The sequence below is a fragment of the Palaemon carinicauda genome, chromosome 18 (genome assembly GCF_036898095.1).
Source record: "Palaemon carinicauda isolate YSFRI2023 chromosome 18, ASM3689809v2, whole genome shotgun sequence".
NCBI classification, from domain to species: domain Eukaryota; kingdom Metazoa; phylum Arthropoda; class Malacostraca; order Decapoda; family Palaemonidae; genus Palaemon; species Palaemon carinicauda.
This window is the reverse complement of record NC_090742.1, coordinates 106,967,108-106,982,106: the sequence shown is the minus strand read 5'-3', so window position 1 is coordinate 106,982,106 and position 14,999 is coordinate 106,967,108. Positions and strand designations below refer to the sequence as shown.

General features: G+C 36.8%; 1 protein-coding gene across 4 annotated transcripts in view; it reads left to right on the top strand.

Annotated features, from left to right (window-relative positions):
- Window positions 1-14,999, top strand: part of pns (pinstripe) — a 281,719-nt gene that overhangs the window by 214,737 nt on the left and 51,983 nt on the right. For 2 of the 4 annotated variants that reach the window (XM_068392649.1, XM_068392648.1), the window contains exons 16-18: window positions 4,214-4,336; window positions 5,071-5,520; window positions 5,663-5,808. In XM_068392649.1, the coding sequence (XP_068248750.1) occupies window positions 4,214-4,336; window positions 5,071-5,520; window positions 5,663-5,808 (719 nt within the window). The remainder of the gene's footprint in view (window positions 1-4,213; window positions 4,337-5,070; window positions 5,521-5,662; window positions 5,809-14,999) is intronic. The other 2 variants (XM_068392651.1, XM_068392650.1) reach the window with 1 other exon arrangement.

The following is a 14,999-nucleotide window of genomic DNA, read 5'->3' as shown; positions in this document are numbered from 1 at the left end:
ACTCATTTGCTCAAACACTTCTGATTGCATATAGGACTTGCTGGGGGAAGGTGATTCAGGGACTAGTGTGTAAAGAACTGCAGGTTTGTATAGTTAGGAAAAATATAAATCATTTCCAAATTTGTCATTTGTTCCGACACGAAATACAAACCCTTGTTCTTTTATTATTATTACTAGCCAAGCTACAACCCTAGTTGGAAAAGCAAGATGCTATAAGCCCAAGGGCTCCAACAGGGAAAAATAGCCCAGTGAGGAAAGGAAATAAGGAAATAAATGAAAGATGAGAATAAAAACAGTAACAGCGTCAAAACAGATATGTCCTATATAAACTATTAATGTCAAAAACAGATATATCATATATAAACAATAAAAAGACTCATGTCAGCCTGGTCAACATAAAAACATTTGCTCCAACTTTGAACTTTTGAAGTTCTACTGATTCAACTACCCGATTAGGAAGATCATTCCACAACTTGGTAACAGCTGTAATAAAACTTCTAGAATACTGTGTAGTATTGAGCCTCATGATGGAGAAGGCCTGGGTATTAGAATTAACTGCCTGCCTAGTATTACGAACAGGATAGAATTGTCCAGGGAGATCTGAATGTAAAGGATGGTCAGAGTTATGAGAAATCTTATGCAACATGCATAATGAACTAATTGAACGACGGTGCCAGAGATTAATATCTAGATCAGGAATAAGAAATTTAATAGACCGTAAGTTTCTGTCCAACAAATTAAGATGAGAATCAGCAGCTGAACACCAGACAGGAGAACAATACTCAAAACAAGGTAGAATGAAAGAATTAAAACACTTCTTCAGAATAGATTGATCACCAAAAATCTTGTAAGACTTTCTCAATATGCCAATTTTTTGTGCAATTGAAGAAGGCACAGACCTAATGTGTTTCTCAAAAGTAAATTTGCTGTCGAGAATCACACCTAAAATTTTAAGAGTCACAAATTTAAAGAAACATTATCAATACTAAGATCCGGATGTTGAGAAGCCACCGTCCTTGACCTACTTACAATCATACTTTGAGTTTTGTTAGGATTCAACTTTATACCCCATAATTTGCACCATGCACTAATTTTAGCTAAATCCCTATTAGGGGATTCACCAACCCCAGATCTACATTCAGTGGATGGAATTGATGTAAAGAGAGTAGCATCATCTGCATATGCAAGAAGCTTGTTTTCTAGGCCAAACCACATGTCATGTGTATATAGTATGAAAAGTAATGGGCCAAGAACACTACCCTGTGGAACACCGGATATCACATTCCTATACTCACTATGGTGCCCATCAGCAACAACTCTTTGAGATCTATTACTTAAAAAATCAATAATAATGCTAAGAAATGACCCACCCACTCCCAACTGTTTCAATTTGAAAACTAGGGCCTCATGATTAACAGGGTCAAAGGCAGAACTAAAATCAAAGTCATCATACGAACTTCCTGACCACAATCAAGGGATTTCTGTACAGCATTGGAGATTGTAAGAAGGGCATCACATGCTCCAAGGCCTTTACGAAAACCAAATTGCAAACTAGGGAGTAGGTGATTACCTTCAGCAAACCTATTAAGACGTTTTGCCAGAAGACGTTCAAAAACTTTAGATAATATGGGAGTTATGGAAACTGGGCGGTAATCAGTGGGACTTGAGCTACCACAAACACATTTACATATAGGAGTAACATTACCAATTCTCCAACAAGTGCTAAAAGCTCCTCTTCTTGCTAACTTGCCTAAAATAACATAACTTTGGAGCTAAGAAATCTGCTGTCTTTATAAAAAACAAAGGAAAAATACCATTTGGGTCTACACTTCTATAAGCATCAAGGTCCATCAACAGAGCTTTAATCTCAAGAGATCGAAAAGCTAAACTAGTTAGTTTAGCCTCAGGAAAACAGGAATGAGGAAGTTCAAGTTTTTCATTACTCTGTTTACTGTCAAAAACATCAGCCAAAAGGATTGCCTTTTCCTTTGTACAGGGAGTGACTGAGCCATCTGGTTTAAGTAAAGGAGGAACTGTTGCATCTACACCAAAGGGTGCAGATTTAAGGGTAGACCAACATTTATATTCCTGAGTTGTACCAGAAAGGGTTTCTTTTATGTAAGAGACTTGCCCATAGGTGTGTGGAAGTTGTTCAGCTGGCTGAAAACTTGGCCTGGGATTGCTGCCCCTAGTTTTAAGGAAGTGTACAGTTGTTTGACTTAATCAGCTGATCTGGAAAGTATAAATGGTCGTGGTCAGAAACTTATAAATGAAAGCAATGGAAAAGATTAATATTATCCGTTTTTATTTTTTAATGTAATACTATTATGTGAATGATACATACATTATTATTGGATGCAGTTAAGTGAAACCTCAGTTCTGTGAAAATCTTATTTATATTAAACAGAGCTTTGCGTCCATTCGTTTTAGTGTTCCACAAAATGGGGAGAAATCTTTAATGAACAAACAACTGTATTTGATATAAACAAGATTTTGATGAAATTGTCTCGCTTAACTGTATCCAATAATAATGCATGTAATGTTCATATTGATAGATATTAACTGAATATTAATCTTTTCGTTGTTTTTTTGTTTATAATTATCTGGACACAACAGTCTATGCTTCCCGGATCAGCTGATTGAGGCAAACTTGAAAAGGATCTTTTTGATTTCTCAAAAGAAATAATTAACTCTTTTAACTATAATTTTCTCATACTATGGTAAATAGTTTTATTTAAAATATTTTTTTCTTTTTTATTTACTATCGAGTTTTGGTGTCATATCAATGTTTACCAGAGTTTAATCCATATTTTCGATGCATGGTAATTTATAGTTTTTAGGTTTGCGGTGCTAGATTATAAAGTTTAGGAAAATACTATTTTTTCTTCTAATTTTCGTTAGATAGTTTTTGCAATTTAATTTACCTTCTCATAAACTGAATATGACATCTTTAACTTCTGTAACCTCAGGAATTTCATAGTCTTACATAAGATCATATTATAACAAAACACCATTTTTTTTATCCCCCGAGTTTGAGACTGAGCTTTCCCTCAATTCTAAACAGCTTGGCAGCTATGCACAGTTTTTTCACTTCAGCTTCAATTTTTTTTTTCATATTTGGCAGTACAGTATATATCCTTGATCTTTTCCCCAGAGCAAATAAGGTTGTATTGTCAAAATATATCAGTCTTATTCTACTTAACTTTGTATCATAATTATGGCACTTGTTTACTTTTGTACATTGATTAAAATACAAGAAAAGCAGCTGTTATCAGATTCAATTGTTCATAACAAACCCCGTTTTTCCGTTCAGTTTCTATTGTGGCTGTGGTTTACACAATGATTTTAACATTACTAATGATACTTTTATCTTTTTATTTTACCTTTTTGAATGAATCAGTTCTTTAAAGCTACAAATTATTGATAAGCAATTCGTAACTTCAAATTTTTAGGATGCATATCAAAGTATAGGACAAAATTATTTTCAAGACAATTTAATGATGCTAGGTTGGCCTTTTACTTCTTTTATTGTCATGTTGATGACTGTACTTAGGTAGATGTAAATTACTGAAAACTGGGTGTATATACATCAGTTGTTTGACTTGCTACTCATCAGCGGCATATCTTTTGAGGACTGAATTTTATAAAATTATCTGTGTTCTAAATTGATCATCTAAAAGACATCGTATATTCAGGTTGGTTAAAAGCAAAACATTAATGTTAAAGGACTGGGATGGTTAGGTTTGTGACTACTGTACTGTACAATGTATAGGATTTGAAATGGAAATTCCAATAAAAAAAAAAGCCTTCAGTGCACCAATATCTATCAAGTAAAATCATTCTCATAATTCGAATTTTTGGGTTTTCTAGTAATTTTTCAAAAAATTATATATGGTACCTGGGTATTCCTGTACTGATAATGCATGCCATTAAGGAGTGTGAGTTATTGTGTATAGCTTTGCATTTGGTGAGGCGTAACCATGTCTTTATAGAAACTCTGGTATTTTGAGGTAGCACTATCGTACAAAGCTTTTCTTCTGCTCTTTGGGATTATTAAGCTTGTTTTCTGGTTTGCTTCTGGATCTTCTTCTGAAGTGCACTTTTCATGTCAATTCAGTTCGGCAGCAGATGATTCCCAGTGTTCTCAATAGCATAACCAAGGCTAACATTGGTGTGTGAGAGATGATAAGAATTGCTTGCCGTTATTTTTCAGTTCCTCTCAACAACGCACCAAAGATTAGCAGTTTATCACCTTTGTCGGAGATGCTCATGTCCTTTAAAATGGGTAACATTAGTGGCCTTGGGTCTCTGGCTTCTCAGTTAGCAAATAATTTTGGTAAGTGGTTGACATGGTTTAAAAAAGATTCTGTATGCTTATTTCTAGTAAATACCTTTTTTTCTAACCCTATTCATGCTGTTTTCTACCAAATTATATAAATCTTAGATGAACTCATAGTTTATTACTAATGAAGCCATCATCAGGATTTATTCCAAAACACTTTTTGCGGCATAATGCTGCTTCGTACCTTAACCTTGGTAATGCTGCTTGATACCTTAACATTGGTAACTATTTTAAAGTATGCTAGTCTATTTATTAATATATAACCTCAAATATTATTTAATGTATTGTTGTTTCAATATATTTGATTGAAATTAGATGGTATGACAAAGTTTGCTTGTCCATTGTAGTAATGTTTATAAAAACACTGTTGTTAATGCTAAAGTAATTTTTTATACAAAAAAGTTAACATTAAATTTAGGCTTTATTGGTGTTTATTTATTGGATATTTATTTTCGGGTCTAGATAAGTTTACCATTATTTAGTATTTTGGTTTATGAAAAAATGGGATTTGAAACTCTTAAGTTCTGAAGATTTTCAGTTTTACATGGGCAATATATACCGGTATGTCTTATGACTGATTAAATGATTAGATAGTAATGTTGATAAACACTGAAAAGTTTTTATGGTTGATAAATCATAATTAGTTTGTCAAGCATGTTTTGCATGATTCTACATATAGTATGTATAGTGGCTATATTTAGTGCTTTATTCATGCATTGTACTTTCAGATCTCTCTACTATGGCATTAGAAACGGAAAGTGCACCAGCCTCCCCAACTAAGTCTCCTAGCAATACAAATAGTCTTCGTAAAAAGTCCCTACAAGAGCGCTGGCCTAGTGACCGTAGCATTGAAAAACGATCAAAACAGTCTGAATCTGGCGTCCCCTCATTACGTCCACTACCTATATCAGTTACTTTTGATATGCGCAATGTTCTTGCAATGACTGAGATAAAGACTCATATTGGGTATGCAAGGGCATGGGTGAGATTATCCTTAGAGAAGAAGGTGTTATCTAAACATTTGACTTCACTCCTCAGTGATTCTGAACTCTTACGTAATCTATACAAGCGATATGCTTTCCTTCGATGTGATGATGAGAAAGAGCAGTTCCTTTCATATTTATTATCTCTGAATGCTGTCGATTACTTTTGCTATACCAACACTTACACTTCAACAAGTAAGTTCTCTGTTATAATGTTTTGTTTATTTAGAAACTACAGATGAAAATGAAACTTATAAATATTGTACATTGTCAACAATCTATTATAAGGAATATTTTTTTTACAAAAGTCAGTTCAATTTCTGTTATTTTGTTGCAGTTGTGCCATACCGGGTAGTGATATTCCCGTCTCGAAAGTCAAGTGGTGCTTCCACATCAGCCAATGCGTGGGTCAGCCTTGGTGGTACTATTGGACAGACAAACAATATTTCTGTACCAAGAGGACAAGTAGAACTGGTCTTTCAGGTAATAAATCTTCATTTGTGGTATTTTATATTTTTGTGTAATATATTTTTGCATTTGTGGAGGCTTTAACATTTATAGAGGTTTTAAGTGGTTAATTGAGACCACTGAATCATATTGCTGTGTTCTCATAGTGCCCGCCAGAAGAATTTGTTCTTGAATAATAATTGACAAGGTAATGAGGGCATTTTAAAGGAGTTAGCAGCCAAGGGAGAAGGGACTAAAGGGATTGAATGAACTATGTAAGTTGCAAAGCAATTGTTATACAGTAATGTAACTCCAAAGGGATGCAATACAGAACCTGTAATATTGTCTATAGTTTGCTACACAAGACATACTGGAAGAGGTAGCTCCTAGCCAGTCCTATTCCCAGCTAAACATTACCCACATATCTAGCCTAATTCAACTTATATTTGGTCTGGGACCCATTCGTTACTTTTAATATGCTAGGTTTTTCGTGCATATGCAGCAATCCAAAGAGACCTGAACTCCTTAGAGAAGGAAAATCATTGTTTCTTGAACACTTGATTCCTCTGGGCAGCTCATCTGTACCACAGGACCTCAGGCCTGTGGTCAGAATCAGAAAAGTGCCTCCATTTAAATCATCTAGAGATGAAGGCCGGTTTGTTGGCCCTTCAGCAGTTCCAACAATACCTGGCAGGTCACTCTGTGGTGGTAATGAGCGATTCTACTATCGGCGCGTTTCATTCCAGACAAGAGGAATGTGCTCGCTGACAATCTGAGCAGAGCGTCTCAGATAGTGAGTATCGAGTGGTCTTTGTGTCATCTAGTAGCCAACAAAGTCTTGACTTTGTGGGGTTCCCAGACTGTGGATCTGTTCGCAACAGCGCTGATCTTCAAGATTCCACCGTACTTCCCCCCAGTCCCGGATCCCAAGGCACTCTGGCAAGATGCATCCCAACAATGGGGGGACAACACCAACTTGTACGCCTTTCCCCCGTTCTGTCTGATGAGGAGGGTACTCAACAAGACCAGAATATCGGTCAATTTTTCAATGACCCTCATAGCTCCGCTATGGCATCACGCGGAATGGTTTCCGGACCTTCTGCAATTCCTAACGGAACTTCCGAGAGAATTCCTTCCACGACACGATCTACTCAGACAACCACATGCCATCTTCCACAAAGCCGTAGCTTCGCTACGACTTCACGCCTGGTAACTATCCAGCATCTCCTCGCTGAGAGAGGATTTTTTGCAACAAGTTGCGATTAGGATGTCTAGACATCTGCGAAAATCATCCGCATCTGTCTACCAGGCAAAGTGGAAAGTCTTCGGTGGTTGGTATCTTGGAAGGGGTATCTCTCTACTAGATGCCCCTATTCCAGCAATAGCGGAGTTCCTTGTGTATTTGCAGGAAGAAAAGGCGCCTTCTGTCCCGGCGGTGAGAGGCTGTCGCTCGGCCTTAAGTCTAGCCTTAGGCTCAAAGGAATGACCTTTTCTTCCTCGCTGGAACTTTCCCTACTCATACGAGCTTATGAACTTACCTGCCCTCATTCGGATGTGAGACCTCCTCCATGGAATGTGGTTCGGGTTCTCAGGTCTCTTAAGAGACCTCACTATGAACCATTACGCCAAGCTTCAGTTCGCCACCTAACTTGGGAGACGGTGTTCTTACTAGCTTTGGCTTCGGCTAAGCGAGTCAGTGAACTTCATGGTCTCATATGACATCGCCCATGCAAGGGTATGGAGGGAAGGTGACGTTTAAACTCGTCCCTGGGTTTGGTGCTAAGACTCAAATCAGGGGGGGCCGGGCGCTTGGTTCGACTCCTTCCGGATTCGAGTCTCCGTTCTTTAACAGATGTCCCAGACCTTCTCCTACTGTGCCCAGTAAGGTGTCTGAGGTTATATCTCAGAAGAACGGCTACAGTCCGTCCCCAGGTGCAAGCATTGTTATCACTGGGAGGATTAAGAGGAGGGTCATCAAGAACACCATCTCGGCATAGATTCGTAGGGTGGTCCATCTGTCCCTGAATCCAAGCCCTCCTCCGTCATGTCACCCTAGAGCACATGATGTCAGGGGCGTAGCTACGTCCCTGGCCTTCAAGAGAAATTTCTCAGTGACGCAGGTCCTTCAAGCTGGGGTGTAGAAGCATCAGACGACCTTCACAGCCCACTACCTGCACGACGTGACCCACAGGAGGCTCGATACGTTTTCTATCGGCCCTGTGGTGGCTGCACAACAGCTGGTTCAAAACCTCAGGCTCCCTAGTGGACAAGTAGCAGAAGGTTGAGGGCATTGTTACCTGGTCTTAGTCTGCATGAATGAAAAGATTTGTCTGGCCCTTACTCTTTTCTTCATCCTCCCCTCTCTTGGGGAAAGTAGCATCCTGGGTTCTCTGCACAGCTGACCTCAAACCACTGCAGGTAAACCATGTTTCCTTGTGTTCCGAGTATTAAGATAATACTGTTACGTCCCCATACCCTGACGAGGTGGTATTGGGAGAGTCCTAGCCTAAAGTTTCCTTCTAAGGGACTACAGGTCAACTTCCTAGGATGAGTCACACTTCAGACCTTCACACACAGCTTACGTAGGCCGCAGCCCTTGCGCAGCAAGGTTCTAGGGAGGTGTAGGGACTCCTTATTGTTGAGTGCTGACACACTCAGATACTGAGTCCCCGGGCAAAGCCAAAAGCCAGTACTGGCTGGGACTTACCACCCTTCCTAAGGGGTGAGTCACCCATATTAAATAGCATGGTTTGTATTTCAGTTACGGAGAAAATGACATTCGTAGGTATTTTGTATTTTTCCTAACTATACAAACCTTAGCCATGTAATTAAACTTACCCGCCAGCCCTATCCCCCGTGAAGTCCTGCCTCTAAACAAAGTGAACTCAGCACAGGTGTGTGTGAGGGGGGGGAGGGGGGGGTAGCAGGCTACCCTCCCTAACCCCCGCTAACTAGCGGTGGGGTAGTAAACCCTCGTTAAAATTCTAATGGCTTGTCATTTCAGCTACGCCGAAAGTAATAACCCATATTAAATAGCTAAGGTTTTTATAGTTAGGAAAAATACAAATTACCTACGAATTTGTCATATTTTTGGCCTTGACTGCAGGACTAGATTCTTTCAATATTGCACGATCTGAATTTAGATAATGCCTTTTGGACTAACTTGTATAGAATATTTAGTAAAATATGTATAGTGAAATCATATTTGATAAAGTAAAATTAGGTTTGGAATAAATCATTATGAAAAAATATTGTGATATCACATATTTTAAGCTTTGTAAGAAAAAATGAAAGCTAGAAAAGACATTACAGTGATAGGTGTTCAACAATTTAGTACAGTATGTAATCCCTATGCAGTATTATTATTATCTATTACTGTACTTTGTATAACTTGGAACATGATAAACTTAACATGTCCTAATGCAGGTGTCTTTACATTTGTGAGGCTAGATTTAAGAGGATTTTAATTTTTACAAAATAATACCTTCCATAAAGATAGCAGCAATACGTATGTAAAAATAAAAATAAAAGTAACCTTTGCAGAGGATAATTTTTATCTTGGATTTTCCTTGCTTTACATAACAGAAGTGATTATTTGTACATTGGAATTAAATATTTGAGTTGACAGATTTATAATAAGAGAATACTACTCAAAACATGGTAGAATGAAAGTATTAAAAATTTTTCTCAGGATAGCTTGATCGCCAAAAATCTTGACACTCTAAATATGCTTATGACAATTTTCTATGCAGTTGAAGCAGAAATAGACCGAATGAGTTCTTCAAAATTAGTACTATATCATCTTTCATCAAGGCTTTATGCTTGACAGGAAGACACCTCTTCTTAACATCAACTGCCTGCTGTGTTAATGTGGATAAAAACTCTGAATGGTACAAATCTATGAGATTGCTCCTAACCTTTGTCAGTGAGGAATAGCTGTCTTTAATCTTACGTGTTGGATCTATCCTAAGTGTGGGATCTTCAACATTATCTGGATTTTTCTGCAAATCTGGAATTACATTAACGGAAATAAGGTCATATCCCCGAACCAAGTTTTCTGGAGTAATAGGTTCAGGAAAGGATTTGTCAAGGTCTCCTTCATGCAAGGCTTCTTTGAAGGCAATTGGTCTCCTATTGACAAGGTGCACAGTCTGAGTCACTAAAAATTCAAAGTCCCTAAGGTTCAGTACATTATTTTTTATGGAACTGTAAATCAATTTATTAGTTAACATAACGCAACTTTCCACCATTGATAGCTCACTGCGACCCTTGAAAAAGTGCTGAAATTGAATTGGTTTAACACCATTTTCTTCAAAATATAACTTTACCTCAGGATCTTTTAAGAAGTTTAAGATGGTGTTTGCACCAGTGACCAGCTGATTTCCCAAATCAGATATGCACAACTGTGGCAATCCAAACTCAAAACAATGTATCTGGAAGGTCGTAAGAAATTAAGGTCGTAAGAAATTCTTCGACACTCGTGTCAGCAAAGTTTCAAGTTAATTGCCCTACTCCAGTTACATGAAATACACAATAACCAAACCTTTAGACCTTATGATTATTTGAATGAACAAAATAAGGACCAATATAATCCATAAAAACACCTGAAAGGTATTTATGGTGCATTAATACTGAAATTCCTGTAAGAGTTCTGGTTAAGTTTGATTGCCCTTTCATTAAGTTGCCTACACAAGAGACAAGATTTTAGTACTTTCTTAACAGTAGAAAAATACTTTCGTACCCAAAAAGCTTTCCGCATCTCTAACAAGAGAGAATACACACCTGCATAAGCAAACCATTCATGATAATCTCTGATGATCAATTGAGTTAAGATACCATCTCTAAACAGTAAGATAGGAAACTTGTACCTCTCACCATCCTGTATCCTTGACAGCTTAATCCGTACTGTTAAAAGTCCTTCTCTGTCCACATAAACATTAAGCTGGCTAACTATTTTTGGCACATCCTTAATTAAACATTCACCAGAATCAAAATAGTCACACACTTTAGGAAAGAAACATTTCTGTTCTTTAGATAGCAACAATTGACTAGCATCTGCAAACAAGTTATGGTCAGTATCCAAAATCTCAAAATGATCACAAATTTATCTGGGTTCTTAGCTTTCACTTTAACCTTTAACTTGATATCAAATATTAAAACATTGGGGTAAATTAAGATCAGGCTATGGAAACTGGAAATTCTAGAAGTCATAAGCAGATGTTCAGCTTTGATATTCTTATTATGGAAAGAGATAGCCAAGGCAAATATAGGGACCTGGACTCCCATTTTTGGATCAGGTACCATAAATGTAAAAGTATCTTCCTTACTGTGTTCAATCCTTCGAGAACCTAAAGTATCTGGACCTGCAAAATAGTTAGTTTTCTTTAATTGCTTATAAGAAAGACTGCGAGTAATATAGTCTCCTGGGTTTTCTACTCTTGAAATAAAAGAGAACCTCATCGTATGTTTGGAACACATGTCATTAATGGCATAGTCAATTTTTAACAAAGAAAGAACATTTCTGTAATTTATCAAGCATGTTGGTGTAGGAATATATCCAAGACAAAGCTATTCTGATAATCCTGATAATTCTTGATACAAATCAAGGAGACATTCAACAGCTAAGTTGATTCCCTGTAGCTCAAGTGAAGGCATACTTTTGGATTCTAAATTTTTACTAACAATGCAATTTTTTGCTAGGATAAAATTCAATTTGCTTTTAGGAACACATCGTACATAGACAACAACACCAAACATTACTTTACTACTATCAGCAAAAGCCAATAACCTGTAGGTATCATTCCTGCCTCCGACAAACCTAGGAACTTTGATGACAAGAGAGGCGTTAGCCTGTTTAGCAATGTTTTTCCATTCTTTGGCGATCCTTATCCAATGGTTGATCCCAACCTATGTCTTTATCATACTGTAATTTGTGTAGGAAAAGTCTGCTACAATTAAGTAAAGGGCCATCGAAATTTTAAAGATCAAACTGAGAAGCTATTGTATGTAAGATTTTAGTGTGTGCCTTTGTATTAAGATTAATGGGCTTGATGCTTAAAGTGTCCTTTTCATGATTCCACACAAAGTCCTAGTAATTTTACTTCTTGTTCAGTCTTGTATTTAGTTTTGTAATCTAAAATTTCCTGCAATTCAAGTTCATTTATTATGAACTGCTGTAAACTAAACTGGTATGACTCATAAATATCCTTCACTTTTCCATAGGCCCATTTAACCCTTTTACCCCCAGGCTATTTGGAAATTTCCAACCCTTAACCCCCAGGGGGTTATTTTTTTCCCAGCACATTTTGCAGTATATTTTTTTTAAATTGCTCTAACAGCCTTAATTTTTGTCATAGAGAGGTCAGGTTGGTGTCATTCTCTTGGAAAATGCCTGAATTTTCTCAAAAAAAATTATCAAAAATATGAAAAAAAAAAATTTATAGCATTTTTTTGCAAGGACGTACCGGTACGTCCATGGGGGTAAAGGGATGGCTTTTGTGAAACGTACCAGTACGTCCTTTGGGGGTAAAAGGGTTAAGGTCTACAGGAGAGTCAAAAGCAATGGCACAATTATCCATGTAACATAACTGATATATTATCGTCTAAATTCTACTAGGGAAGCATCTTTACCTTCAACATCCAATATCAGTATTTTATAAAGAGCTATCAGTAGTAATGAAGGGCTACATCTTAACCCAAAACTCAGCCTAACATTTCTGTAACCCACTATAGTAAAATCATTCCTCTCCACATCACAATACCATAAATAAAGTAATCTATTGCTGTCAACTTCACTTAAAGCCAAACTATTAAATGCCTTGAAATGTAAAAAACATCAAATTAGATCCAAATCCTAAGTGCAATAGAGCAGATACAATTGTTTTATTCAAAGTTGCACCAGGAAAAAGAGCTTGGTTATGGCTGACAGTTACTTCCCTATTACTTACCTATTGACAAAGATTAGAAAGGCATAGCACACAACATTTTGTTGTTTTACGGTTCAATTTAAATACTCCCATATGAGGAAGAAAGCTGTGAATAGGACGTTCTTCCAAGACTGAGGAAGGTTATCAATTTTTTTAAATTATACCACCATTTTTTTTTCTTTAGACACACCATCCATAAGCAGTAATTTAGCTTTATCTTTCTGAAGTTTTTTCAAGTTAGAAGCTAGCACTTTCTTAGCCAAATTATAATTAGTACCCAAAAATGAGCTATCCTTAAATTCCACAAGAGAGGAATTACAATTCTGCCATCAGTATCTTTCTTCATATCAAGTGCATTTTTATCAGCCTGTTTTTAAGATCTGAATCCTTATCTTCGGAATGTTCCCTACTCAAGTTAATATGTTTAGAACAATTGTCCTCCAAAACATGATTTAAAGCAATTTCGAGCTGGGATTCTATTAAGTTACCCGTCTCATCTAACACTGAAAATTCTGTGGGAAGCCAACTTTCTTCCACAGATAAGTCAGACATTAAACAACAGGTGTTAGTATCAGTAATATTCTCAATATTAAACACAGGAACCAAAGTTAAATTACTGCTGGAATTACTTCTATCTGCTAGATATGGGAGATCTCTAAGGAGCTGATCTATGGTATCCTGAAGTAATACCCCTGCATGAGTCTTTGGCATAAATGGAAGTTCTCTCTATACCAAACAAGTGTTTGTTTTTAGGTAGACAATAGCATGATTTGAAACCCAGAATAGCATACAGTATATCCTATCAGTAGAATTATCTTTATAAGAAAGCTTCTCATCAGCAAGTGAATAACCTCTATCTTTGAAACCTTTAACTACTTCACCCAAGTCCGAAATCTTAAGTTTAATACTGATCCTTGTGATACAAATTGCATGAATAATATTTATAAAACCATTGATTTCAATATTAGCCTCCCCTAACTTAGTAGAATATTGACAAGAGGAATTAATGCCATTTGAAGTTAAATAGAGATTTTCCTTAACACTCAAGCTCAAATTGTCAGCAATTGAATTAGAAATGAAATTTGCTTGACAACTACTGTCTTTCAAACTCCTAACTTTCAATTTACCCTTTAAAGTACAAGTAACTGTTGGCAAAATTGATTCTACATCAGAGTCCACCTGAAAAGCATCAGATGCATTAAGTACACAACCATTAGTTTGTTTTCCCACTTTTTCTTTTGTCTTTGGCACCGACTTTACAGAATCTAAACTTGAAGAGGAAAGTTTAACAAGTGGTTTAACATCACAGACTTTCACACACAAAAAGGAAAAATGCCAGTTTGAACATTGTCGACAAGGATAATTAAACTTATACCTGCAAGCCTTCGTATCATGATTAAGATTAGAACATCAGCTTCAGCCCCATCAATTTTTTAACCAATACCACAAGGTTTATAGGACTTGTCAGTATTAGGTTTTTTGTTCATGGCTATAGCAGAAGTAACATTCTTTGAAACCTTCTCAACCTGGCTTTGGGGGAAATTCTTGCTACTAGTAGGCTTTCCTTGCTTTTGTTCTGCTAAATACCGTTCATTAGCTTTAGAATAGTTATGTAATATCTCATCTAAGATTGGTGTGTGATTATTGGTTATGTTAACAAAGTGATTTTTAAAGGAGGCATCGATTCCTTCCCAAATGAAATACTGAAGTACTGTGTCAATACCAACTTGGAGTTTTTGTACCCTTTCTACACTCAAACGAACTCTGGAGATAAAATCATATGGGTCATTTCCTGTACTAAACCTGAGTTCTGATAACTGCTTTAAAATGTTGAATTTCTGAGTAACACTCGACACAAAAGCCTTAACTTAAACACTCGACACAAAAGCCTTAACTTACAGATCTTTTGCAAAAGAAACCTTCCTTATCCGCTTTGAGCGAATTAACCAAAACAAGAGCTCTACCAGTTAACTGTTGTTTCAGGAACAACAACTTATCATACTCAGGGTAATTAAATTTACTGATCATCATCATCATCTCCTCCTACGCCTATTGACGCAAAGGGCCTTAGTTAGATTTCGCCAGTCGTCTCTATCTTGAGCTTTTAATTCAATACTTCTCCATTCATCATCTCCTACTTCGCGCTTCATAGTCCTCAGCCATGTAGGCCTGGGTCTTCCAACTCTTCTATTGCCTTGTGGAGCCCAGCTGAACTTTTGGTGAACTAATCTCTCTTGGGGAGTGAAATTTGCTAATAGTATCTTCAAGTTTGCTGAAAAACCTATCCAAATCTTCATCATC